Raw genomic sequence first — 27,875 nt, forward strand, 5'->3', positions numbered from 1 at the left:
AGAAGCTTGGCAGGAAGCTAAACTAGAGCCAGCTTGGCTAGCACCTAGCATTATTAAACGTATAGTTAGCATAAACTAAATACTAAATACGGCAACGATCGATGCTTGCTGTCAGAACAGCGCTCGTGCACCTTCGTGCTCGTGCGCGTTCATGTACTCTAGAGGCGTGCCTTCGGGGGAAAAGTGAAGAAAAGGGTTGGGACTTTTTACCTGTGTATTTTCAAAATGCAGCTTCGCTGGACTCAAAATCCAGGATCTCCTACCCTACCTTTAAAGCTGCAGTAGGCAAGTTTACAAAATTGCGAGTCTAAAGTCGGAAAATTCGAACTGACACAACTTTCAGGTCCCTCCCCCAACCTCTAACAAGCTCCGAATCGCCCCCCAAACCCCTCCCCCTCTGTGGACGAGGTTGTGCACGTGAGTCCACACCAGTGTGAGCGCACACAAGCTGGGGCAGACTCACGCTCAGCAGCGTGTGCACAAGCTGTGATTGACAGGTAGGATTCCTCCACCCTAACTTGATTGGTTAAAAACAGCCGGGAGCGCTCGGTTTTTGTAAGCATGATTACAGGCTTCAGAGGGAGCTACAGATTTCGTTATTTTTCCTAAACAGCCTATTTAATATTCTACTTCCAGAATCCCATGACAGTTCAAGCTAATATGACTAAAAAAAGTTGCCTACTGCCGCTTTAATAGAGACAAGTTTGTAAATTGATTGAGATTAAGATTTTTTTTTTTGAGCAAAAAAAAATCTAAATATTTGATGATTGTAGTTCTTAATTTACAGCTTTTCTCTGTTTTACTGTATATCATACCATATGTGTTGCTATGTATGGGAGCCCCTAAGGGAAAAGCACAGAAAGCCCAAACATTAAAGCTGCGGCCGGCAACTTTTTTTTAGTCATATTAGCTTGAACTGTCATGGGATTCTGGAAGTAGAATATTAAATAGGCTGTTTAGTAAAAATAACGAAATCTGTAGCTCCCTCTGAAGCCTGTAATCATGCTTGCAAAAACTGAGCGCTCCCGGCTGTTTTTAACCAATCAAGTTAGGGTGGAGGAATCCTACCTGTCAATCACAGCTTGTGCACACGCTGCTGAGCGTGAGTCTGCCCCAGCTTGTGTGTGCTCACACTGGTGTGAACTCACGTTTACAACCTCGTCCACAGAGGGGGAGGGGTTTGGGGGGCGATTCGGAGCTTGTTAGAGGTTGGGGGAGGGACCTGAAAGTTGTATCAGTTCGAATTTTCCGACTTTAGACTCGCAATTTTGAAAACCTGCCGACTGCAGCTTTAAAGCTGCAGTCTGCAAGATTTGTTGTTGTCATACGTAAAGTCCTACTTTTTGGCATTTTAAGAGTTTACATGATCTATCAGAACGCTTGAAGTTGAAAACGGTGACCTCCGTAGTCGCAAAATGCAAGAAATGCTTATTTTTTAACCGAAAAATAAAAAGTTATTCAACTTCCTGTCCCGCCCCTTCAAAACACATGAGAACTCGTGCACGTAGACGTGCACGCCAGATGCGCCTACACGACTCCTCATTCATCAACTCACCTGTCATTTGCGATCATGGAAGACACAGTAAGTAGACTAGCCCGTAATGAAGTTCAATAGTCCAGATAAATAAGCGTGGGGACGAGCCTACCTTGTATCGCGCGTGCACAATCGGTGATTGACAGGCAGCAGAGCCCAGCTCGTAACCTGATTGGTTACCTTTTACCGGTCCGGTCTGCAATTTTGTAAACAAACCTGCTGGCTTTGGAGGGACCTAGCGGGACCTATAGGGGACCTAGAGAACTCATTTTTTTTTTGTATTGGGGTATTTAATGTACTACTTTCAGAATCCCCGGACAGTTCCAGGCATTATGCTTGAAAAAGAGTTGCAGACTGCAGCTTTAAGGGAGCTGCAAGTTGTGCAATCGGTAGCACAAGAAGAGAATTTCACTCTAAATGGTCTCAACAGGAATTTTTGCAACCTACCAAGGAATCTATGGACCACCAACATTAACATTTGGCCAGATATCGGGTTTAGTGACATTCATTATCATCTCATTTCACAAGGCAAAGCCTAAAAGCATATACAAATTTGGATGTCTGGTTGTACTTAAAAGGATTTGTCAGCTAAATTAATGTGACAAAACTTAAAGACCAATCAGCACTCTGGTTGTATATGAACAGGTTTGTTCAAACAGTTTTCACTTTATTCAAATGTTTGAAATGAAAACTAAGCATTGATGAAGTTACAGAATGGAACCTATGATACACCCCATGTTGTATGTGGGCAATGTTGTGAGAAAGATAAAAATGCTTTGGGAGTCACACTTTTTTCGACTTTATCATAGTTTCTAATACGTTTTTTTCCCCATTTCCCACTTTGATTTATGACAATGGGGAAACATTTGGTCAGCAGCAGAGCTTATAGCTTTCCATCCCCACCACTGTTTTGGACTGACGTCTGTACAACTTTATTATTATTTCTCAAAGCTTGTTGGAAAACTTTATTCCACTTGCAGTAACATAATAGGTTGTCCTCAACTTCAGCAACATTTTATATATTTACTTGTTGCTGCTCCTGCTGCACTCCTTCACAAACAGGGCAAACAAAGGAGAGGAGCAAACCCAACTGTAAATGGCAAATAAATGCAGCAGAGACTCTTACACTGAGCTGAAGTTACACAAGTCACTCGTTTTTCTGAGCTCTCAAACAGCGCAGAGATTAACCAAGATGGGCCTAACCCAGAACTGTACATTTGTAAAAGAAACACTGTACTTATCACGCTTGAAAATGTATCTGCATTGCTCCACATATGTATTTGAACATTAACAGAAATCTACAGTATAACGTAATCAAAATCCCTTTTCAATCTGTCATACAGCTGACAGCTCACTATGAAGAGGTGGCTCAGATACGCTGCAATTTGAGTCAATACAATAACAATGTATAATGGAAAATTCTGACAGTTGCATAGACAAAGTCATTTCTAAGTTTATGTGTCAGTTGGCCCTTTACAGAACTGCTGGGGAGAAAACTGATTACAAAGCTGCCATGCATGCATTCTGGCCTCGGGCCACATGTCCGCATGGATCTGAAAATCTGCTGCGCCACAGACTTGGAGGACAAGCCAACAACACCAGAGCTTGTGATGACTTATTTTTTAGCCTGAAACAATGGCTTATGCATTGCATGATTTAAGTTCACATAAATTTTTTTTGCTCCTTAATGAAACTGAAAGGCTAAATTTGGTAAACATAAACATCTGCTCCAACATTTAGCACTGAGACTACACCGTTCCGAAAAGTCTATTTGGCAACAACACACACAATGCAGTTTATTTCAATGATTTACAGGTTAATATGCATTTAATCTATATGACCACGCTCTTTAATTTAAACACTATCATAGCAACATAAAAGGAAAATCTGTAGGGTTATACAACCAGAACTGCTCCCCACAGACCACGTACACAAAAAACTGTTAAACTATTTTACACCCGGCTGCACATTCTCTCTGTATATCAATGTGCAATTTACCATCGACTGTGTACTAACTCTGTCTCATTTTTAGGTTATTCTTTGCACAGTTCTAAAGTTTTTTTTTTTCAGTTTTGCTATTTGTATTTTGTATACTTATACCTTGTTCTTGTATATTCAGATACAAATTTTATGCACAATACAATACTTAAATTCATTATTGCTTATCTATTTCACATTTTTACTTATTTTTGTCAGCATACTTCTTTCTTTTTTTTTCCCACAAACTTTTTTCTGTGCTCGGGCTATTTCTGTGCTGCTACACCAATGCAGTTTTTTTCTATTCTCTTCTAAGCCTACTAAGTCATTTATACTTCAAACTTCGTGAGAATTTTTTGCAGCTAAATTAACATATTCCTAATGTTTGCTCAGCCAAAAAGCTGAATTATTTCCCCCAGATGATTGTATCACTCCAGCATCCCTGTTTACCCCTTACAGATGCAAATTTCTTCACTGCATTCAAACCTTTTCATAACTTACTCTGCGTTAGCCAAGTATGTTAATGACCAGGGTTGACTGCAAGAAACAGCCAGTACATCTGACATATTACCAACTAGTTATTTAAATCGTAGCCAAAGACCTTGTAAATTTCAAACCTTTGTACCTACAGTGGAAGGGTGTAGGTGAGGAAAATCCACTTCTTTTTTTTTTTATATAAATAACATGTTGTGGTAACCTTTCAAGCAGAGTTGTGACTTAGATGTTGTGAGTTTTGACCAGATATCACCATTTTATTAAAACTAGGCAACAGACTTCAAGTCTTCTGAGAGGCCCTTCATTTGGAGCATTGAAACAAAACAACCATGCTCACCCTAAAGTGCAACTTGAGACATTTGGGGGTGCTTACCACAAATTTTGCTCCACACTGATAAAGAAATATGATGAAGGGCTGGCATTTAATTGCATTAGGCAGGATTCAGTAATTACTAGCCAGAGAGAAGGTGTCCACACAGTTTAAGACTTTGTCTCAAACAAGTGGCTCAGTTTCCAATTACTCCTGGACCTACACCAAATCCTGGAACCAGCGATGCGAGGCACACACATCTTGTCAGGCCCTCGGCTATGATAGGCCTCCACTCTGCATTTAATCTACAGTCACCATAGTGTTCCACTCACCACTAATGTGATACATAGAGAGTACTCGAAAATGGTTCTTATTAGTGGTGATTAAAAGGCAGCTTGCTCTGTCCCAGCAACAAAGCAAAATTTAAATTGTAGCATTATGATAAAAACAAACCCTGAACACGGACAATATGTTTCACTGGACAACTGGAAACTACAAGCTGCTTCATTTAAACTCCCTTTCACCCCATTCTGTAGGCATGTCAAAAGTACAGAAGAGGCAGAAAAGCCAGTTTATTTTGCAGTTCTAAAGCAGCTTTCAAACATTAAATTAAGAAACTCAGCATTTGATACACGTCAACAGTCGACGAGCGCGAGCTCATATGCCAAGAGAATAAATAAATATATATATATATTTTTTTTTTATCGGAGAGACTTGCGACCAAAATAAAATAAAAAGAAAGAGATTTAAATTGACAGATTGAACTTTAAAAGTCTCATATTAGTCAACAGCGTGGCGCTTCCACCATTTTCCAGTACAGTGGCCGCCGCCGCTGCTACCCTCCTGTACTGGAAATGTGCAATAACTTGGAAAAACTCACCCGAGGATATTTCCTGACTCTTGTCACTTCTGGCTCCGGGGACTTAACACTAAAGAGTAGTTGATAAAGTCCGCGCAGAGCCCAATCTGCAGACGATAGCTTTCGTGATGTGCATTAAATCTTCCGGCCAACCTTTGATTTACTTTGAACTCCGCCGTCTTTCTCTCGCTCCGTCTTCTTTTCCCGTTCATAACTCCCTGCTCCTACACAGCCATTTTCCAGCTCAGCACGGCGCAGGGAAGGATAGTGCGTGGGAACTCATGTGAGGAGCACGGAAAGGGACGAAAACGAACGGAACAATCCGAACGATTATTTCGTGGTCAACTCCTGGCCTGGTCTCATAGTGGAGATTTGAAAGCTTTAACTGTACATGCCTGCTTTTTTTTTTATAAACTCTGTACTAGAAGTTGCATTTGACCAAAAGCAAAGCTCTGGAACCACAAGCTAAATTCCTTAGTGAGCATTGGGGGAATAGTGTTCCAATCATGTTAATTGCCCACATTTAACTTTATTCAAAACTTGAGTTCTTTTTCAACTCATTCACTCACTTATTATATTATTTCAACCTTTGAGATTACTCAATATTCACTGTAGAAAGACAGAAGCAATGTTGTGGATAAAGTGTGTAATTTATCAGTATATTCTGGTTTGCATTATGGCCTGTGCTATTGCTACATACAGTAAACATTACTGCAGCACTGCCATGTGCTCATTAGTATACAGTCATGGGCCATTTAAACACAGCCCTGATTATGAAAGGAAAATAATGCTGCATGAGGGACAAATGACAGGTACAAATGATTTTTAGTTGTGGACACAGTCCTTTGTAATCCATTTATTTCAAACACTTTTAAGACAAGGAAATAATTGATAACATCACACCTGTCTGCATTAGATACCCACTGAGTAGGCATTTCACAAAGGCCAGCTGGATCATTTTGGGACAAGGGAGTCAAGTTGGGAGCAACACATTAAGTTCACAAACACATATTTGGAAAATATGGAGGACGGCAGCAAAACACCTACATGATACATTTGTTGGGAGACGACCCACTGCCAAGATCTCCACATTTGAAAAAAGTACAACATGCTGAAACAACATAAAATACTATGGCTATTAGTTAGGGGGGGGGGGGGGGGGGGGGGGGGTAAACATAAAATCCTTCAGTACGAACCTGTTTGAATGCATACTGCATTAAAAATGATATATTAATGATAAATTCCACAAACACTTCTCCACCAGAAAACTGAGATATTTTTTTTCTGAATCTGCACAATCTCAAACCTTTAATAAAGGTTCCGTTGTGCGTTCAACTTCTTTTGCAAATCCCTTAGTTAAATCTCCCTTAACGCTGAAAAACACAAACATTAGAAATAGAAATAATAAAAACTGTGCAGACGGGAGGATAAAATCTTTTCCTGAATATCTGCAAGAAGAATGTCTTCTTTCCACAAACCCAAACAGTTCCTGAATTAAAGCAATAAAAAGTTTAAGAATTTGGACCAAAAGAGAAAAAAACCAAACAATCTCAAGTATTCATATATGTCATTAAAAATATATTTTAAAGCTCAAATTAATGTATCAGACTTATGAATGCATACCTATCAAATAAGACCAAAAACTTGAAACATGTAATGAAACATTATGCAGAGATGTAAAACATGAAGTTAACTGCAACAAGAGATTAAGATGCCACTTAAAATACATTTCATCTGAATCCATCTACCCTTACAAGGCCACCTAAAAAACACCACTGTAACACAGCTGTTATAGGGTCAACCATCCATTCTACAGTATCTGTCAACAGACTAGTTTAGCAGTACTGCAACAGGATAGTTTCCATATCAATTGTACAAAACAAGTTGCCCTTTATTGTCATTCCTTCATCCACAGGCTTTTGGGTTGAATTCTGACACTCCCAGTCACTCATTTTTTTCTTAATAATTTAACGAAAACTATGAAGTCCACATACAGGTCTGCACTAAAATGTAAACATTCATTTATAATACACATACAGAAAACAGCCAAGTGAGCCATGTTTGTTTGCTGCATCCACGATACAATTCTGAATCGAATGGAGAAAGAGATCTTCTAATACAAATGTACTTTGTTACACATTTATTGTGACTGTCTGTAAGGAGCTGCACAAAAGCTGGAATCAACAAGATACTGGAGGACAGACAACAAAGTCAGCCACACAGCTTCCCACCACTTTGTTGATCTGTTTATGATCTAAATAACTGCTAGGGGTTTCAGCACTGATACACGTTTACTGGACAGACATTAAGTGGTGGAAGAGCCCATGCATGCATGATGCTTATTAAGTACAAGTACAGTACCTCTTTTCAAATGGGTGCTATTGCTTAACTATGCTTTGGCAACACAGCCAGGCTTCCAACTACTGTGATGGTGATCATTTTGTCATCTAAAAGATTGTTACATACCAACTAAATACAAAATACTAGGTGTGATAATGGAATAATGTGTCCAATGTTAACTACCGCAATCTGTATGACAGATTTCCTCGAACAGGCAGCATAAAATGTTTTGAGATTCTATAGTGCATATGGTGCAAAGAGTAAATGCAAGGTCTTTTCAAAGACCCCACAAGAATTGCCCACAGCTCTACACGCAGTGTGACATAAAGGAGAAAAAAAAAAAAAATCAACATGTTGTAATAATAACTAATATGGAAACTCATTTTCTGCACTTACTAAAAGACCACGCTGGAAAGCTGTTGCCCGGCCTCCCTCTCGCCTGCAACAACTGATGCATCTCAGGTAGTTTCAGCAGCAACAATGGAAAAAAACTAAAAACTAAACTTAAAAAAAAAGAACTAAAGAGCAGATGAGCCTAAAAAGTCATAAATAAGTTGCTTACATTGAAACAAAAATGTTTACAAAATACATCAGTTACAGGTGCCACAGTGATTTGAGAATCAAGTGAAAAAACAGGTTCAGAAGTAAACATAGTCTGACAGTCAGTATTCTGTTACCAGTGTTGCAGGATGCATGTATTACTGAGAAACATCGACTCTAATTTGTTCTTCTGTCTAAAAGCAGTTCCATGTGATGATTTTGGGCTTAGTCACAGTTTTGTCAACTCATGCAAGACCCGCTTTGGTGACCTGCTATCCCTGTTAAAGAGAAATTCTAAACCCCTTCCTTGTCCTTTGACTTTGCTTTCTGCTGTGCGGTACATTGGACTCCTTTTTCCCCTTGCTTCACACTGGGTTCTGTCTGGGACGAGTTGGTCCAGGACACCTTAAATGCCTTAGGCTGGGTGACAGGAGGCTTTGGGCTCAGTGTTGCCTCTCTCCCTTCCAAGTAATCCAAGTTTACTTCCTGGACAGCCTCCTGTTTCTTGAAGGAGTCCCTGCGATCTGACAGAGCCAACTTTCTCATTACCACCATGTCCTTTGAATGATGGTTACCTCCCCGGTGTTGTGGGGAGGTGGTAGCGCGGTGGTGATCGCTGCCTCCGCTAACTGTGTCCTGCTGGCCTATAACGTACAGCCCCTGGCGACCGTGCTCGCCAACACAGACAAAACCTGTGGTGGTGTCCCCTTCTTCATCCTCCAGTCCCTCACCTTCAGACAGAGGCATCTCTAATGTGTGGCGGCGGGTGCTGTAAGCCTTCCTATCTCCGTGGTAACTGCCCGTCCCCGTCTTGTCACCTGTAAGCTTCTCTGCTGATTGAACTCTCTTGAGTAGCGGTGAGCGTGGTGGTTCTACACTGCGGGGACGCACAGAATGACGGGCAATAGTGGGAGGGGATAATGTCTTGCCATGGAATCCCTGTAGGGATTTAGGGTGACTTGGGAGGCAGGATGGAGAGCACTGGGGAGAGAGAGGTTGAGGTGGTGGGATACAGGCCAGAGGTGAAGGAGGAATACTACTGGTGGACTTGCAACGACCAGCTTTCGTGTAGCGGCCAAGGACATGAAGGGAGCTGGGCCGAGCCTGGGGCACAGGTGAGTTTGGGGAGCTAGAGCAAGGAGAGGAACTGGAATCTGATAGAAAAGGACAAATATAGATACCTTTAGATTAAACAGAAATGTGTTTCCTCCCCAAAAAAAAAAAGAAAAAAAGACAACCACAGCTTTACGAGGACTCTATATAAAGGTGCAAAGCATTCTCACTCACCTCCAGAGTGGTCAGGGGCAGGGGAGCGACAAGGTGTGGAAGGCCCAGGAGAGAGACTTTGTGTGGGGGAACCAGATAGGCTGTCACTGGATGACTGGTGAAATCCTGAAGAGAAGCTGCGACTGCTCTGCATGGGTGGCGGAGTTGTGTGCTTGGACAACTTCTTCAGGAAGCGTCGCCTGCTGCAAAAGAAGAGAGAAAAAAAAAGTGTGGCATAAGTTAACTTTTCTTCAGAAGAAAAACTCCCGAGGAAGTAAAAATAAAGCCCCGGATGTAAAACATAGTCCAACAAAAGCAAAACTTTATATTATAAGGACGTAATTCCAGTTATCGTGACGCTGACAAAACCTCAAGAGTAAGAAATGTCAAACAATAATGCTTTAGACAGGAGTTTATTCTCCTTTCATGCACCTGTCTTGACCGTCCTTCCTCTTGCTCTTCTTGCTGCGCCGAGCCATCTTGGCCTTGTAGCTCGCCTTTCTGGCAGGGCCCACCTTGATAGAAGTGTTCTCCAGTGCAGTAGTTTGAAGAGCCACTTTATTGCCACTCTGTGGACAAGCAGATTAATAATATAATGTCATACCTACAGTATGAGGGAAGAAGTCTCTCTTATTATGAAAATAGCCATGAAATGAAATGCTGATATATTTGTTTAACAACATCTCATCTGTACATTTAGAGTTTTTACATTCTTCAATAATCGTGTCAATCAACAAATGATGCAATATGTGAAAAATGACTCTTAAATTTCAACTTCTTTACATACCTTAAGCAGGAGTTCCACCACCTCAGTGTGTAGGAGTCCCTGAACAGACTCTCCGTTAACATGAGTGATGAGGTCACCTGCCCTTAGTCCTGACTCGTGAGCTGGACTGCCGTCCTCAACACACTGAACCCCAAGAAAAACATATTCAAAGTTATCAGTCAAGCCGGCAACCTCTAAACTGTCACTAAGATGAAAATTAACTACTTCAACTCATTTCTTTAACCCGAGAAACAAAAGTCACATGTGAAGACTGATGTGCTTATGAACAGCATTAGATGTAAACCTAAAAGTTAGGAAAAACTAACTTTAGTTAGTGCTGCCTTGGCATAGAGTTTGTAGTCTTAGCCACCTCTGAGTCTGCTGATATTGTACATACCCCTGTTTTCTTTTAGGACCTTAAAAAATAGCAAACCTTAAGTGTAATATTATGTCATTCTTAGAACTAAATCTTCAAGACTCCAAATGTAAATCTATTGTACAATTGTTCAATATACAGATTAGTTTTATCCATGAATAACAGCTCCAGATGCGTCTGAGGTGAGGACACATACCCAGACCATGTGATGCACAGTATAGATGTCGCTGTTGCCCATGTAAACTCTGATAGCTCGCAGTGCAAAACCAAACCTCCTCCCAGAGCTATGGATGACCACCGGAGGCCTGAGGCAGCTGACATTGATGGACAGATCCCGGCTGGGGGATGAGTCTCTGGATGAGGGGTTGGACGACAGAGACAAAGACGATTTGGGGCTTGAAGGAGGAGCGGCTGAATCATCTAGTTTCGGAAAACACAAAGTAAGTAAGTCAAATTTATTTATGTAGCACCTTTCTCAGACAACAGTCACAAAGTGCTTCACAGGAAGGGCATCAGTAAGTACAATATGGACATTTAAAGATACATTACAGCAACATACAGTCAATATCAGTCTTAGCAGCCCGGGGGCCGTTGGGCTAGAACGATTATTTAAAAAAAGAAAGTCTTAAGTTGGTTTTTAAAAGCATCGACAGAGTCGAGTGATCACAAGTAAAGTGGTAATTCATTCCTTATTCTTGGTCCAACAGCTTTGAAAGATCTGTCTCCTCAGGTCCGAAAACGAGTGTGAGGGACCATCAATAGATGTTGCTCAGAGGATCTCAAGCTGCGAGCTGAAGTATACGGCTGGATCAGATCACAGATGTGGGGAGGGGCCTGTCCATGCAAGAGTCCGAGTGTCAAAACCAAAATTTGATTGTTTCTGCGGTAAAATACAGGGAGCCAGTGACGAGATTTTAAGACAGGGGAAATGTGGGCTCTTTTGTCAATGCGCGTCAGGATCCTCACAGAATAATTTTGTACAAGCTGGAAACGAGTCAAAGATCAAAAAGAAAATCCCTTTGTGTCAAAGTATAGAATTTACTCCCAACTGCTACTTTTTTCTCATGCACTGAAGTACTAATTAAGATACTTCCAGTTAAAAAAAAACAAAGAAAAGAAAAGAAAAATTCATAAAAGACACTGATCTCATTTCAACTTCAATGTCAGTATTCATGGTTTGTTGGTTCGATGACATAATTCCAGCCTGCAGAGGGCACTGTAAACACAAGAATGCAGACAGATTGCAGCCATGCCTCTAAAAGAATTTTGAACAATGTTAAAAACCATGATTGGAAATGGGAATCAGAGGATTGGATTACCTGTTTTACTTAATCGTTCTCTCTTAACCTTTTTTTTGTCATTCTCCTAATTCAACTCCGAAGATACCCAATCAATTTATGATATAGTTGTTCTGTTCACACTTTGTACAGATGATCATCCTTCTTCTTACCTGGGGTAATGATAAGGGAAAGGCCAGAAACTGAAGCAGACTTGGGGACTTTTCCGGCTGGGGTTCTGGGTTTTTCTGGGGTCTCAAGCTGGTGAGCGATCCGTCGGGATGCCCCTCTCCGGAAGGACGGCCTTGTGCCTGTGCTGTTGCTCCGGAGACGGATGCGACGCAGGTTGGAAACCATTCCATCTGTGATCAGCGGGGCAGAGTGTGAGCACTAGTGTTTCACCAATGCAAAATAAGTGTAGGAAGTAGTTCCTGCATTAAAAGCTTCACCTTCCTCCTCAGTTGAGATTGCAAATCGAGGCATGATGTCGAGGCTCTGAGTGCTGTTCATAACCAGTGGGCTGGTACTGCGCTCTGACTGCGAAGAACTGGATGAAGCACGTGGCCGAAGACTGCAGAAGAAAAGAAATATGAAAAAACAATGTACATAATAATACTAAAACAGCAGAAAAACATTAGAATGTTCTTATACATGCATATTCTTCATTTATTTTAAAGTTAATCAGCTAAAATAATAAAAATTCAGATGGTAGCTAAAAAAATTATGCTGTTTTCACCTCAACAAGTAATGTAGCTTGCCAATCTAGATGCAGTTTGTTGCGTGATAGTGAAAGGATAGGGGATACATACACACAGAAAGGGGTTGCCATTTCCAAGTCACTTTTCAGTGGTTTAGTAATGAACTTTATCTAGGGTCATACAGGGGGACCTGGAGCTTATCTAGACACACAGTGAATGGAACACACCCTGCCCCCGCCTGACATGTATGACATTCAGGAAGTTAGAACACACTAATAAATCTCAAATTGACAAATTTGCAAACTCCAAACTGAATTGATAAAACTTAGAATGACTTATTTAAGATAAATATTTAAATAAATGTGGGATAAAAACAGAAATATCTCAGTACATCACACTCTTGCTTCAGGCTCTCACCTCCCCTTGTGTCCTTCTGCCCTCTTATTTCCACCAGCCAATTGTTTGTGTCCGTCAGCAGGTGAAGGGAATCCCCTCCCCTCCCATCGCTCTTCCTTTTCCTCGCTGTGGCTTCGCTCGATTGATGACAAGCTCTGGTTGGACGGCGTGGAGGTGGACAGGTGTTCTGAACTACTGTACACCTAGAGATTAAGAGGAAAAAGGTACTGGGCATGTTTATCGTTCCATCATACATGAATGTTTTTTTAAAAAAGTCAAAGTTGCCAACATTACAAATATATAATATATAAGACAGTACAGCGAGAATTACCTTGCTGAAGCGGTGGGCTACAGAGGAGAACTGTCGGAGCTCCAGAGATGATTCATCATCATTGGTTTCGTCATCTTCATCTGAACCAAGATGACTGTAGCGCTCTGATCGTGCTGCAGGAAACAGAACAATGAAAACTGAATAAGTCTTATTCAAATTAAAACAGATGAAATGGATTATTCACCATCACAACAACATTTTGTAATCCTGTTCTCATTACTAATGTTTTGATTATTTACAATCAGAATTTTTGATGTTTTATATTTTATTCTAAAAGCCTCTTTAGGGATGGGCAGTTAGCAGTAGAAATTAGCAGAAGGTGCATCGCATTGCATTGCAGAACTGTTATCCAATACCCCTATCAAATCAACAGTATGAAAAGGAATATGAAACTCCACCAAAGGTGTGTTTCAGCTAATTTTGTCAAAACTTAGATGCATTCACATCACCTCATGAAAGACCTTTATCTGTCAAGTAATGTACTTACTGTCAAAGTAACTGGTGTCCTCTTCAGACTCCAGTTGAGGTATGAACTCAGCTTTCTGTCTCAGTAGGCCGTTCCAGTCTAGGCCCACAAAAAACATGTGCATCTTCACCTCTGTGGCTCCACCTAGAGAAGAAATAAGTCAAAGTTAAGTTTGGTTCATATTTCCGTCCCTTTTAGGCCTGGTGTACAATTACTGCTGTTTTTCTTGGAAAACAATTCAACATGCCTGCTTGCAGAGATGGGGACTCAAGTCACTGTGACTTGGACTCAAGTCGACTTGAGTCGCCGTTTTGATGACTTGTGACTTGACTTGACAAAAACAATAAAAGACTCGAGACTCGACTCGGACTTGGAAGTTAAAGACTCGGCACTTAACTTGACTTGAGACACGATGACTTGAAATTTTTTTTTATTGAATATGCATCAACATGTCAGTGGGAGGGGGGCCGAGAGTCGTTGTCTTCGGCTTTCGTAATGACGGCAAAAGACGAACAACACAGTGCAAGACATGCGGCGTCAACATCTCGGACAGCCAGATGACTTCAAACTTTGTTCGTCACTTGAAGATCCATTCTGACCAGTAAGTGCTTGTCAAATTAGCTAATATTATCCTGTCAGCCTCGTCGGTAATTGGCTAACGTTAGCTTGATATGATACGGGGTGGACAGGTTGGACACATTGGCCAATGATGTTTACTGACAGTTACTAATATCTTGTCTTTTCACTTTATTAAGATCAGATTCTGCAGGTAAAATTGCAATAATAAGGTGACTTGACTTGACTTGACTAAGAAAAATTTACTTGGGACTTACTTGAGACTTGAAAGCTAAGACTTGAGACTTACTTGAGACTTGCACATGTGTGACTTGGTCCCATCTCTACCTGCTTGATAACTACCCTACTTCAATCAAAACATTCCCTTAAAGGAAAGAAGAAAATATATATATTTTTTACCTATTCTTGGCCATTATAATTGCACAGCATTGATTAAGCTTGAGTACACAAAACTATGACCTTTGCTCACCAATCAAACTGCAACCAACCTGTTCCTAGACGCTCCAGGGGGTTCTGCCTCAGCAGTCTGGAGATAAGATCCTCAGCATCAGGTGGCAGAGCATCCTCCCCTTCCGGCCAGATGATCTCATCTGAATATAGAAACGACTGTTACCAAATTAGGGGCTCAAAATTCATTTTAAGCAATGACAAATAACACAGAAAAAGAGAACAAAACTTCTTAAAGTTAGTGTGTAACAATAAAGATCTAACCATATGTAACCATTCCTAACCAAAATGATAGAATCATTTATATACATTTTTCCACAGCAGGTCCTTTTAAACAGGAGGTAAGCCACAATACCACCATAAAATGTAGATTAAGGAGGAGGACTGTTCAGGGAACAATTGAATGGAATAAAGAGGAGGAACTGGAGACTGTGTATGCCGTTTTGGGAATACTTATTTTAGGAATGAGGGATCATACTTACAAGAACAAGCTCATGAATAAACTTCTTCAAAGAAGTGAAAAAAATGAAGAGGCGAAGCAAATTCAAAACAGGCAAAGGGATCGTGATGATGCTCAAAATGATGCTGATGCTGTTTTCACCTCAACAAGTAATGTAGCTTGCCAATTATAGATGCAGTTTGTTGCTTGATAGTGAAAGGATAGGGGATACATACACACAGAAAGGGGTTGCTATTTCCAACTTGACTGTCAGATGTCCATAATTGTTACACACTGTTACTTTAAGAAGACCGATGTAAATTGACAGTAATGACAAATCAATAAACTGAATCATTTATTACCATTAACAATTTGACTAAAGAGCTCCTCTGGTGTGTCTCCAGAGAAAGGCACACATCCCACTAGGAACTCAAAAAGGATTATGCCCATGGCCCACCAATCCACAGGTTTCCCATAACCCTGCCTCAAGATCACCTCAGGAGCAATATAGTCTGGTGTACCATAGACCTGCATTCAAAAAAAAAAAAAAAAAAAAAAAAAAGAGGCGAACGGAGAAAAAGTAGCTGTTAATTCAAGTCGTAAACTCGAGATGAAAATAAAACAACAAGATAAAATACAAACCTGTTTGTCAATGAATTCTCTGGTGTCTTTTTCAATATGTCCTTCATACAAATTGGTTGTCATGTTCATTAGACCCATCTTTGACAGTCCGAAGTCTGTCAACTTAATGTGTCCCATAGAGGTGATCAACAAACTACACAAGAAAGAAACAGAAGTATTTCAAGTTGCATCAAATGCTAACCCAAAGAAATTTGAACTATGATAAAAAAAAAGAAACTATAATACTAACATCTAAGGTGGAAGGTTTTGGAACATTCTGCTTTAACTTAAAAAGGATTGCAAACCTAAAAACCATTAAATCTATTAAGTAATTCACAAAAGCAGCAATTAGTCTGGGAATATTCTCTTTGCACAGCTGTGTGGGAGCTCACTTGTCAGGTTTGAGGTCTCTGTGTACAATGCCGTAGTTGTGAAGGTACTCTAAAGCCAAGACAGTCTCTGCAAAATACATCCTGGCCATGTCCACAGGGAGAGAACCAATGTTCTTCAATAGATTAGCACAATCCCCACCTGAAAACATAGGTAGGTTAGTCATGACAGACTATGTCAGGTCTTTGTTTATTGTTGTAATTAATCCAAGTGAAATTGTTTAATCAATGCATGCTTTATGTAACAGAGTCTTGCATGCATAATGACAGACATAACCACTTGTTATGTACGCACCTAGAATCCAAACCAAAATTGACCTTTTTTTTTTTTAAATTTACCTTCTACATACTCCATGACCATGCAAAGGTGCCTCCTGGTCTCAAAGGAGCAGAACATAGAAACCACAAACGGGTTTTCAGCGAAGGTGAGGATGTCCCGCTCTACGAAAACCTGCTGGATTTGGTTCCTAAGAATCAGGTTTTGCCGGTTGATCTTCTTCATAGCAAACCGTTGACGTGTTTCCTTGTGGCGCACCAGATGCACAGCTCTGCATTGTAGAAAAGGACGTAAAAGAAATAACAAAGATTGCAGGGCAAATGGGCAGAAGAGAGAAGATGCAGATAAGATCGTTGAAGAGAAAAATAATCAAGAGATCCTGCAGAGAAAAGTATGAGGGAGCATGACCATCACTCACTAATGAACTATAATTAATTGCTTCTAATGAAACTGTGCAGACTAGTGTAACTAGAAATATTGACACAACATATCCTACATTTTGTTTTCGGACCACTTTGAGGTCCACAAAGTTAAAGTAAGAGTCAGGGCAAACCCAAACTCACTCACCCATAAGCACCGTTGCTGATGAGCTTTATAGTCTCAAAGTCACTCTCCAGTGGTTTCCTGCGAGGAGGGGTGCAAGCTGCTCGGCTCTGGATTACGCAGATGAAAAAAGAAATGAAAGAAATAAAAGGAATGCATCTGCAGCATCACTGCATCAGGGTGAACTGCAGAAGTTCTATGTGATCATTCAAACATTTTCTGTTTCTGGTTTTGTACAATGACTTTTAATATATCTTTAGCACAACATCCACTGTTTAATCAGCAACTGCTTAATGTGAGCGTATACCTGCATGGGTGTTGCTTCTCCAGAGTCATCAGATTCTCTGCTGGCTGCTCTCTGACTTGGACTTGTCTGCTCCAGATGGGCCACCTCTGTAGAAGCAAAAAAGTGAGGATTGTAGGTAACTCTTGGTTCATTTTTTTTTGTATTGATAAAGAGAAGTGAATGAGGTTTTCCAGTTCAGTTGAATTATGCTCTAATGTGCTGGAGATCACTTTGGAATGCAGTTCTCAGTATACAATGAAATGTTACTGCATTTGTTCAGTGTCACATGCAATACAAACACAAGACATTTAGGCACTATAAACCTGATCAAAGAAGAGTTAAACTGAAAGTTTTAACTGTCACTCACATCATGATGCAACTTTTTTTCATTTAAACAATAAAAAGATGATCAAAAGAGTTAAAACTGTGGGTTAGGGTTAGTTAGGCTTACTGTGTTGAAACTGTTCATTCATTCATTCATTGTTTCTACTAAAGCCATTTTTTTTTTAAATTGAGAAAACAGATGGTTATACATAAGTGAAATGACAAGTATACAAATTACTCAGCGGAAATTTGATGTTACATTGTAATCTGTTCAGGCTGAAAAACACTGTAATTGAAACTTTCTGTGAGAGCAAATTTTAAACATAATAGTAACAGTTAAGTTGTTTATATTGTGCACACCAACTGCAAACACAGCAGCAAACCATAAAATGAACAAAAATGGAACCATTTTAAACTTTGTACCTTCAAGTGGATCCCTGGTGAGGCCAAGCTGGCTGATAATGTATCTGGGAATATCGGTCTTTATGACTTGGCCCACCTTGGCTTGACCCTCTGCTGCCTCCAAACGCTGGTAAAACTCTTCTGGGTCAAATTCCTGGTTAAAAGACATGGACAGACACGTTGAGGAGTCAATGCATTCTTGGTATCCAGTTCGTTTTTGGGGGGGAAAGTGTTGCAGCCATTAATCAGCCATTTAGACTAAAAGGAAATAAAGAAAAACAAACAAGTCAAACAAAGGTAAGAAAGTGATATGAAGAAGCAATGTCAAAGCAGTTAAAACAGACAAATGTGTGACAGTGGGGAGAGTAACTGTTCAGATTTCAATAGTACTGCTAATTGAACCAATGGCGCTCCAGAGTCCTGTTCTTTGTTGTTACTCCTAAACTAAAGCTAATTTACACTGCGTTATTTTCATTTACTTCTTTGTCGTTGTATGTATGGCTTTACTTCTGAAAAATAAATAAATATGTACTTCCGTCACTGCCCACACCAGCATGCAATTACAGAAAGGGTTCAAATAAAGCAAGGCAGTTTGCCTGCATCATCCTAAACTCCAGGACTAAGACAGTGACTTTCTGAGCAGCAGTTAAGACCATGCTCTGATACTACTCTGATAGAATTTAAGAGGGCACCACATGTGTGTTGCACAGGTGCAGTATGTAGCAATAATGAATAGGAAATCCATTTTCAGTATTCCTTGACCTATGTGATTGATATCTGATATCTATGTGATTGATATCTGTGTTAATTGTAGGGAGCTTTGCTACTCGAGCATCAGCAATACATCAACTACCAATATTAGAAGACCACAAATGATTACAACATCCTATGCAGTGGGGAAAACTTGCATTTGGCTGCAACCAAAAGGCAACTGGGTTGTTATTACAATAGAAACTTATCATTACTACAGCGTATCATCAATGTCAACGAGTCACCTATTGGGTATGCATTTTAGCAAGAGACATTTTGTTCAAGACTCTTAAGATAGTGAGAAAAACATTGAGTTAGATCACTTGTGTTATTATTATTACTGTCAGTCTACCAGGGGGTCTTACCAAACATTCCAACAGCCTGGCAGGCCTGGAAATGATAATAAGAATCTTCTTGACCAGTTTGGTGATGATGGCCACCTCCTCGCTCTCAGAACGCTCATAAGCCTGATCGAAAAAGGACAGAGGATGATGGATTATGATTGCGCCATAATCCAACGTGCACAAGTTCTGAGGTAGCACAGCACATACACTGGGGCAGCCTGCACTGCTGCCTGGCTCTTACTTTTACCATACTTTTGCATCTTTTTACATGAAATGTTTATGATCGATGACATCATAGCCGGTAGTTTAACATCTTGAATGAAAACTTAAACCAACATTAAACTGTCATAGTTAAACAGCAGGATTAAAGACTGTATTGCAGAGGTGGTGAAAGGCTGTTATCAGTCAACAGTTCATGTTAGTCAGCAGCTAGAATTCAGCCCCACCAGCGGGCATAGTAACTACTTCATTAATTCAAATATAGATGTTACAGAGGGGACCATATTCTGAATTATTTTATTTTATTTTTTTTAAAGCTGAAAAAAATTACATGTACAAAGAAGAAAAAATAATTACACAAGTATGATTTGAGTGGAAATGTGAGGTGTAGAAAATGTACATCTGTGGTGTACTCTTGGACAGCATTGATATGATTGGATGAATACAAGAAATCCATTTCTGGAGGATGAGAAATACCCACCTCATGTAGCAGCTTCTCCAGTTTTTCCTGTAGCTCCACAAAGTACCTGGAGGTGACCAGGCCGTTCTGGGACTTGTCCAGACAGTCTCTGGCGAGCTCCACCAGCTGGTGCTGAATAAACCCCAGCACACCATCAGCCAGGGGCAGAGTGGTGTCTGGAGAATACTCCGAAATTATGTCAAGCAGCCGACCCTCCATCTGGGCTGTCGCCTGTGAAACCAAAATGGAAATAGAAGACTTCATTTAAAACTGTGATGGCTACATTTTACTAATAATTTCTATCAATCCCAGTGGTGGCTTAGTGAAAAAGTTTGGACTTTACCAGTAGTGTTACAAGTCTCCTGCCCACAAAAGGCTCATTTATACACACACAGTACATCTACATTGTTTTCACATATGTAGCTCAAGTCATGCCCAATCAGACTGAAACATGAGATTTTGATGCTGAGCTTGAGGCTCAAGAAAATGTCACGTCACCTTAGGAAAGCGTTCTTTGTAGACATGATTCATCATCACAATCTCATTGTCAAATGTTCCACATGTCCGTCCAGGGCTGGATGAGAATCAAGCAAAGGAGAAAAACTTAGAACCAGATCATAAAATATATTCATATTATTTAACAATGCAAGATTTAAACTGCCTATAACTGTGGAACCCATTAGTTAACTGAACAAAGGGAGGATGGACAAGTGGTTATATATTCAGATTTAAAAAAAGGATTTGGACAGCATGTTGGAAAGTAAATGGAATCACCATCACATCAGACACGTCAGCTGTATGCACAACACTTCGGTTACAAGCGTCCACACACATTACAAATCAATTATCAATGCACTGTCAGCACAAAAGTTAAATATAGTGAGCCTGGGTTCTCCTCTTGAGTATGGTGCATACTTCAAATTACAATATCAATATGTGGCATGAACTTTACTATTTCTGGATAACCACAACAGTTGCACATGTTGCCCATTTTACTTGATGGCAATATCAACCCCTCAGAAAGTTAGCCCCTTGGGAACAGGAATGCTCTACGCCAGATCATTTTAGAGCAGTACTGACATTTAACAATCAGTCATTTGCAGCTGTGAGAAACACTTTTAGTTTCTGAACTTGGATAATCAAAACCCCATAGGGGTATTTTTCTCTAATGTGCTTGGAAGGATTGGACGAGACCTGTAATGAATAGTTTGTGTATGTGCAGTATGTGAGAATGTGTGGCACAGGCAAGTACATACCACGGAAAAACAACCCAAGATGCTGCCAACACCCTCCACAGCCCGTCATAAAAGTCTTAAGCAACTTCCAAGCTCCCAACCACCAGATCTATTTAGAGGGGTTGTCTCAGCATTGCTCAATGATAACGTAATGTTTTCTTATAATCCAGAAAAAGCACAGCAGCCTTTTCCAAAGCCACACAAAAAATATCCCACCGTACTCAACTTCTAAGCCAGTGTTTAATTTTTCCTAATCATATGGACATTAGAGAATGAGTGACAATCTTACCAAATGTGATGCTGCTTTTTCATGTTTCTGTTCAAAACTCTGCTTTTTGTAACCCAGTTGGCATTTAACTGGGTTACAACTTTTTCTTTGGCTGTGGAGCTACTAAGTTTGGATTCCAACAATTCTAGATTTATGTTTTGTTTCACTAATGGCAGAAAGGGTATCTAATGCATGGTGAATGTCTAATATATCCTTAAAATAATGCATTTTCCCAATGTATTTGTTTGTTGTAGGGTAGTATTATTCCAACAATGAATACAGATTCAGGACAAGCTTAACCAAACTCAAACCCATGAATGCATTCACAGGATGCTTTTTTTTTTTTAAAGTAGTTTGAAATACTTTGCACATAATTGCATTCTGATTACATTTTACTCAACAACCATAAGATAAAACAAAATCTGATTAGAAATGTGCCATTGCACATGTTAAATACAGTAGGCAGAAGCCTGAATTAAATGTATACATTGCTGAATGTTTTCAGATTTTTTATATTTTGATAAACACGTGAAAAAATAAAACAAAACAAAAAAAAAAGAACAAATAAATCAAAAATAAACAGTCATTTTCTGCAAGGAATCAGACTTTAGCAGAACATAGGTTTTTCTATTTAGAAGATATTGAACTCAAAAAGTTTTGTTCATGAGCGTCCTTGAATTTGAGACTTTCAAATCATACAACATCAGGTTGACCAAGCCCAAAAATGGAGCTTCAGATGTGCAGGAAATTCCATCGGGTTCAGAATTCTGGTACCGAGCATGGATCGGTGTCGTATCTCTGGTTCAGTGGCATCCAGTTTCTCTCAGTATAGTTTTCTCTCCATTTTCCCATCTCCATCTCTTCCTTTCGCCACCAAAATTGGTCATTTGAACAGTATTTTCAACCAAACAAAGCCAACTAGGAAAAGATGGTTCTAAGTGCAGATAACAAGCAAGTATTCCTCACAAGAGAGCACGCCTGTTCCAACATGCAATCATACACATTCTCCAACTGGGTTTCACCAATTCTGATCGAACTGATGGCATTTTCTATTCTCAAGTAAAGTCTAGTGTTACTTAAATGTTTGTGTGACAATACAAGTTTAGAAATCTACATAATTTCTTATTTTTATAGGTTTGAAATCCTCTGTACCTGAGACTGCGTGAACGGAGCCTAACAGGGGGAGTGTGGTGGGCTCCTTCATCATCCGCCACACTTTCTGTGCTCCGGAAATGTTTGAAGAGGAAATGAAGATCATCTTGAGTGGGCTGAGAGGGCAACTGGTGTAACAACTCGTGGGACGAAGAAGACTGGGGGGGGCATAAAGAGTTGGGTGTGCAGAAAAAAACAACAGTGAGAAAAAAAGACAAAATGTGGGACACAAAGACTTGAATCTATCAGAATTTCCATTGATCTTGTGTACGAATAAAAAGAAGGGCTGACTGGAGGAAAGACAGCAGCCAAACAGAAAGAAAAGGTTTGAGAAAAATACAGTTAGAAAAGGAGAGATCAATAAAGCAGAGAAAGACAGAAAATATGTGGTAGAAAGAGGAGATAAGCAGGACACCCCACCCAGGAGGAAACCAGAGACACGTCAAAACCGAGCAAGAGCTGCATAAAGAGCTCTCTGACAGCAAGCCTGAAAGGAGCATTGTGTGGGGAAGACTGACCTCACCGTCTCTGAGCTACAAGGTAGGCCATTCAAGATTAAAGCTGTGACATAAGAGCCAGGTATTGTTTTCTTACAACAAACTACAGTTTCTGGAGTGGCTTCCAAGGCTAAATCTCAAGTTAGCCATCAAAAAAGCATCCAACAGCTAATGGATACAGCTGGGCAGCATGCTGAGCTGCTTCCATTGGGAAGGAAAAACTGAGTGGGGAAATGAGAAACGTTGTACAGTCTCTGCTCATTGGTGAGGTCATGCAGGAAGGACATCTGGGAATTTCAACAAGAGCTGTGCTATTTGAATGATCAACACTGTACCTTCCTTATGATATGAAAAGCCGAGTTCAGCTAAAACTGTTTTTGGATTCACAGTAACACTATATGTATATTACCAACTCAACCATGTGTCTCTTTGTTTCCATAGTAATTCTCAAGCCATTCTTTAACTATGGAAAAAGAATACGTAATTTTTTTGTCATGTCAGTGCTAACATTTTTATCTTTTACCATGTCTATAACAGTAAAAATCAGAAAAGAGGCATTTCAGGATTTAGTGCCACTTCATTTCAGATGTTTGAGATTGTGACACATGGCTGACCAGAGTGGGATCATGGCTGAATGCATCATATCCTGTTATGGCTGTCTGACTCATCAAAAGATACCCACAACACTCTACAACCAACTTGAATCGGTGAACAACTGTCTTGCAACAGTGTTGTGGACGTCTGTGGTATCAAGACAGAAAGGCATGCAGTCTTTACTGTATTAGGAAACAAATAATGTCAACAATAACAATAATTAATGGTCAGTTTTCATTCTAATGCAACTGATTAAGTGACAAGGCCAATTATTAACGCATCAGATCTCCTTTTGGCTACAGGCTCTACTGTGCATGTCAGACTACATCCACAGTAAAATCTGTGTCCTCCTTAATTTTAAGTATGACTGCAGTCATTCTCTGAGAGCTTTTATGCTACATGTATAAAACTATGTGATCAAAGGGCAGAGCATTTTTACTTTCAAATAAAGTCGCTTTTTTTTCTAAATCTATTGGACACTAGCAGATTTATTCTTGTAATCTAGCGCTGATTGGCTGAACAGAGGCTTGCAAGACACCGCAGCCCTGCAAAATGGTTGCTCCAATGAGTGTGACTAACGGAAAATAAATACTCCTAAGGCAGTGCTATGTCAGGAAGTTGAAAATGACACAGAAAAGCAGAGATTTCCCTAATGATTAACGCTCAGCTTACAGATACAGATGAACTGGGTGCATTGGTGCAGTATCCAGATGAGGGAATAGACCACCTTCGCCCATCCGCTCTGCTGAAACAGAACAGAAGCAGAACGCTGAGCAGCAGCTTGTGTGAAAGCTAGACATCCTGTTGACGCACTCCAAACTTCAAAGCTTCACATTCTGACGTTACAATCTTCAACCAAAGCTCTCGCCATGCATTTATTCCTGCGAGCAGATAACATTTGGTGATGCAATATGGGTAATCTTTTTCTTACCTTTCAGTGCGAGCCAGTTGGCTACACAGATGCAAAAAGAGGAAGATGCAAATGAAGTACAGAGATAAAGAGGGAAAGAAAGTGAGAAAGAAATTAAACACTGCCTAATGATAGTGACAGAGTAAGTCTGGCTGTCAGAGTCACAGTGCTGTTAGTCTGTCACAGCTTCTGAACACCTGCCAAGAAGTTATCATACTGCGGCACTGAGACCCGCAGACACTCAGCTCATGTCTCAGCTCACATCAACAATGTGGCCTCACAACAAACTCACACACAGCCCACTACCACAAACAGAAATGTTCAAACTGCATGTAAGATATTTCAGATTTGCTGGAACTCCCCTGCCTCCCTATTTTTCCATCCAGTGCAGCGCTCTGAGAAATGGCCCAGATTCCGTCACTGATTTAATCTGAGGTGACAGAGATGGTCAAATGTTTTCTGGCTGAAACTACTCTATGAGAAATATGGCTGAATTAGAGGTGAGACAAGGAAAATCAGTGGTCCTACTCTGAGTTAAATAGACATTTGTGTTTCTCTTCTCATTTGGATCTCATATGTAAGTCACTCACTATGGCTATGGCAAACTGCTTACTGCATACACAGACATATTGTTATGGTTCTGTGAGGCTTGAGCGACGGGGTGGAGGCTAAGAATTAAAGCCGAGACTTTAAATTAACGTTAGAATATGTTGGCAGTCCTCACATACTAAATTTGAAACAACACATCTCCTCATTGTGTTATCCCTTCCTTTGCATATAAATAAATAAAAAGAGAAAAAAAATATTCCTTCCCTAAATGCCAGCCATGGCTGGGCATTCTATGTTAGGATGACACAATTAAAACATTGTTAAAATGACAAATAAACTCAAAGGAGCTGCAAAAAGTACTGTCATAGCAACTGTGTTCACCAGCAGCTTAAAAAGACTCAAATTTAGATGAGTCGTACATGGCAATCCTGAGGCTTCCCCTGTCCGTCCCCAAGCTTTTGGTGTAGTATTACCCAGAAACACAGCAGCCCTCAGTAAAGAGTTTGAGCACCAGCTTGCTGTCGTGATTAGCTTGACAAAAGCAAAGACTCATGTCCAGCAAGTGGCCCTGGGGCCTCTCAGTTTTTTCGGTTGGATCTCGATTGCTGTATTTCCAGAGTCAAAGGAAAAAAGGCAGGGCGTGCTCATTATTCATCCATGTTTCCTACGAAAGTTTTAAATAGGTGATGAGGTTTAGAGTAAGACCTGCTGAAACAAAGACATCACCCTGCCAGTGTCTAAAGCTCTCAGCCCTATTTACCACTTTATAATAGAAAATGCATTTGTATTGGCGAGCATCTCGAACTTTATCCGTCTGTAGTTTTATCAGCTTATTTTTCTTCTTTGTATGAAGGAAAAACAAACTTCTCTAATTTTGCCATGCGTATTTATTGCAGTGCTTTGGGGTAATATTTACTGCACCATCTGTCTTACTAAAAATCCAATTTTAGAATCGTGAAAACATATTTGCATAGTAATGCAGCTGAGCTTGGCCACCTTGGAGCAAATCAATATTAAAAGCATTGGATTTACCTGCGGGCAAACTGAAAGTTGGCAGAAGTGCTGGCAGAGACATTTCTGGGGCTTTCTGAAGGACTGCTGCCAGCTGAAGACGCACCGAAGGAAAAACATGAAGAGAAAGAAATCTGTTAGAAACTCAGAATGGATAAAGGCTAGCGTGTGTGTGTGTGTGTGTGTGTGTGTGTGTTAGCAGTGTGTCTTTCTTTTCCAGATGATTCAATAAATGTCGAGATTAGTTATGATAAATCCATTTTTAAGTAGAACAATTCTGTTAAGTCTGATATAGTTGTTAACAATTTTTTTTACAAAAATATAATTGAAATACTATCCAACCGGTATCATTTTTCATGAAGTGTAGTCCGCCACAGTTTAGGAAACTACACAGAAACCATGATCATGAGCAGAAGAAAAATACTAACCACTCATTACCAGTCCCTTTAAAAAGTAAATTCAATCGAAATCTTTGCGTATTACAGCACAATAAAAAAACAACGATAACAATATAATAACAATAAAAATCTTCTGGTCCTTAGTCTTAGAATTAGGTAACCACACCCTCAGATAAACAACACATGATACATTATACTGTTTTATTATCTATTTAACAAAACTCGGCCAAATGGCAGAAAAGGGTTTGAAAAACTAAGAACATTCCATGATTCAACAGCTTGTAGAACCAGCTTTAACTGTAATAACTTGAGGTTATTCCATCTATGACATTACCAGTCTCTCATGCTGTTCTACAGAAATCTATGCTCTCAGCTAAAGCTTCAAATACAGTTGCTGTTCACTACGTGTACCGTGTTTATCACGGCTGCCTTGCATGCCCTGCGTTTGTTTGGTGCGATGATTGTGTATCTGCTCGGAAATGATCTGCAATAGGTAGGCGACTGATAGGGGATCTGTAAGCTTACTTTGGATTTCTCCTGGTGTGCTTGGTTTAGGGGCAACACATACCATCTACGATACCGCCGCCGTCACTTTTTCTGTTGTGATCTCAAGATAAACAAAATTTGACCTCTTCTTTTTAGGCACGTTTACCGAATATCAGAGAGTTTCTGCTTACATCCTGTAAATCCGGCAGCAGCTTCCGGTCTGAGCGATCAGGTGTGCCTCCTTGCGGAATCCTTCGGTAACAAACGTACTAGACCAGAAGCTGCTGCCAGAATTATAGGATGTAAACAGGAGCACTCTGATTAACAGTGAACATGGCATCAATAGAAGAGGTTAGCATTTTGTTGACCTTAAGATCATGACCATAAAGGCGACAGCAGTGATATCGTAGATGGTATGTGAGACCCCTAGACCAAGCACGGTGCCAGAAATTGGCGTTAAAAAAAATCAAAACATCAAAAGTAAGTCTTACTTACCGGCCACGTGCTCATTGCAGATTGCATACGCGTTACTTCGTTAACGAATGAACTGAACTTTTATGGAACCATTGCAACACTTGTTTTGCTCCTGTGCTTGGGATCATTGTCCTGTTACAAGACTCAATTTTGGCCAAGCTTTAAGGCTCGTGTATACTTCGCAGCAGTGTGTTGCAGTGAGCTTGTCGCAGACACGACGCAGTTATTTTTGATTTGATTTGAGCTGGCAGAGAGGCGAAAGAATCGTCACGGTTAGCGTCAGCCGGTTAGCAAACCGGAAATACGCATAGTGTAGAGCGGATGTAGAGTTGACCAATCAGAGGCCTCCTTTCTCTCCTCCCTGCGGCGATGTCTGCGGCACTGTCTGCGGTGAGTTACAATTTTGAGGAGGTGCACCAGAGTGTCTGCGTAGTGTCTGCGTAGGGGGCGGGGGCATGTCTGCGTTAACTGCGACACACACGCAGACGACCTGGTTTCCGACCATAAATCAGGCTTTAGCTGTCGGAAAGGTGGTCCATCACAGTGCTTTACATTTGGCATGACGAGAGCTGTGCGCGACCAGAGCTGCGCAC

The 27,875-nt window shown here is 40.3% G+C and overlaps 2 protein-coding genes across 9 annotated transcripts in view; both read right to left on the reverse strand.

Annotated features, from left to right (window-relative positions):
* Nucleotides 1-5,440, reverse strand: part of pik3r2 (phosphoinositide-3-kinase, regulatory subunit 2 (beta)) — a 44,795-nt gene extending 39,355 nt beyond the window's left edge. For both annotated transcript variants that reach the window (XM_075484121.1, XM_075484119.1), the window contains exon 1: nt 5,197-5,440. The gene's annotated coding sequence lies outside the window, so the exon portion shown is untranslated. The remainder of the gene's footprint in view (nt 1-5,196) is intronic.
* A 557-nt stretch (nt 5,441-5,997) lies between these two features.
* mast3a (microtubule associated serine/threonine kinase 3a) overlaps nt 5,998-27,875 on the reverse strand; it is a 31,355-nt gene continuing 9,477 nt past the window's right edge. For 3 of the 7 annotated variants that reach the window (XM_075484131.1, XM_075484134.1, XM_075484128.1), the window contains 25 exons: nt 25,946-26,018; nt 24,386-24,406; nt 24,127-24,199; nt 22,364-22,521; nt 20,207-20,282; nt 19,730-19,939; nt 19,051-19,152; nt 17,957-18,089; nt 17,231-17,316; nt 16,948-17,033; nt 16,443-16,651; nt 16,107-16,245; nt 15,736-15,868; nt 15,456-15,621; nt 14,696-14,797; nt 13,653-13,775; nt 13,166-13,278; nt 12,856-13,037; nt 12,190-12,311; nt 11,914-12,102; nt 10,660-10,883; nt 10,109-10,231; nt 9,754-9,890; nt 9,343-9,524; nt 5,998-9,209 (listed from right to left, as the gene is read on the reverse strand). In XM_075484131.1, the coding sequence (XP_075340246.1) occupies nt 8,350-9,209; nt 9,343-9,524; nt 9,754-9,890; nt 10,109-10,231; nt 10,660-10,883; nt 11,914-12,102; nt 12,190-12,311; nt 12,856-13,037; nt 13,166-13,278; nt 13,653-13,775; nt 14,696-14,797; nt 15,456-15,621; nt 15,736-15,868; nt 16,107-16,245; nt 16,443-16,651; nt 16,948-17,033; nt 17,231-17,316; nt 17,957-18,089; nt 19,051-19,152; nt 19,730-19,939; nt 20,207-20,282; nt 22,364-22,521; nt 24,127-24,199; nt 24,386-24,406; nt 25,946-26,018 (4,022 nt within the window). In that variant the 3' untranslated portion in view covers nt 5,998-8,349. The remainder of the gene's footprint in view (nt 9,210-9,342; nt 9,525-9,753; nt 9,891-10,108; nt 10,232-10,659; nt 10,884-11,913; nt 12,103-12,189; nt 12,312-12,855; nt 13,038-13,165; nt 13,279-13,652; nt 13,776-14,695; nt 14,798-15,455; nt 15,622-15,735; nt 15,869-16,106; nt 16,246-16,442; nt 16,652-16,947; nt 17,034-17,230; nt 17,317-17,956; nt 18,090-19,050; nt 19,153-19,729; nt 19,940-20,206; nt 20,283-22,363; nt 22,522-24,126; nt 24,200-24,385; nt 24,407-25,945; nt 26,019-27,875) is intronic. The other 4 variants (XM_075484129.1, XM_075484130.1, XM_075484133.1 and 1 more) reach the window with 4 other exon arrangements.

Source organism: Odontesthes bonariensis, chromosome 14, assembly GCF_027942865.1.
Source record: "Odontesthes bonariensis isolate fOdoBon6 chromosome 14, fOdoBon6.hap1, whole genome shotgun sequence".
In the NCBI taxonomy this organism is placed as follows: domain Eukaryota; kingdom Metazoa; phylum Chordata; class Actinopteri; order Atheriniformes; family Atherinopsidae; genus Odontesthes; species Odontesthes bonariensis.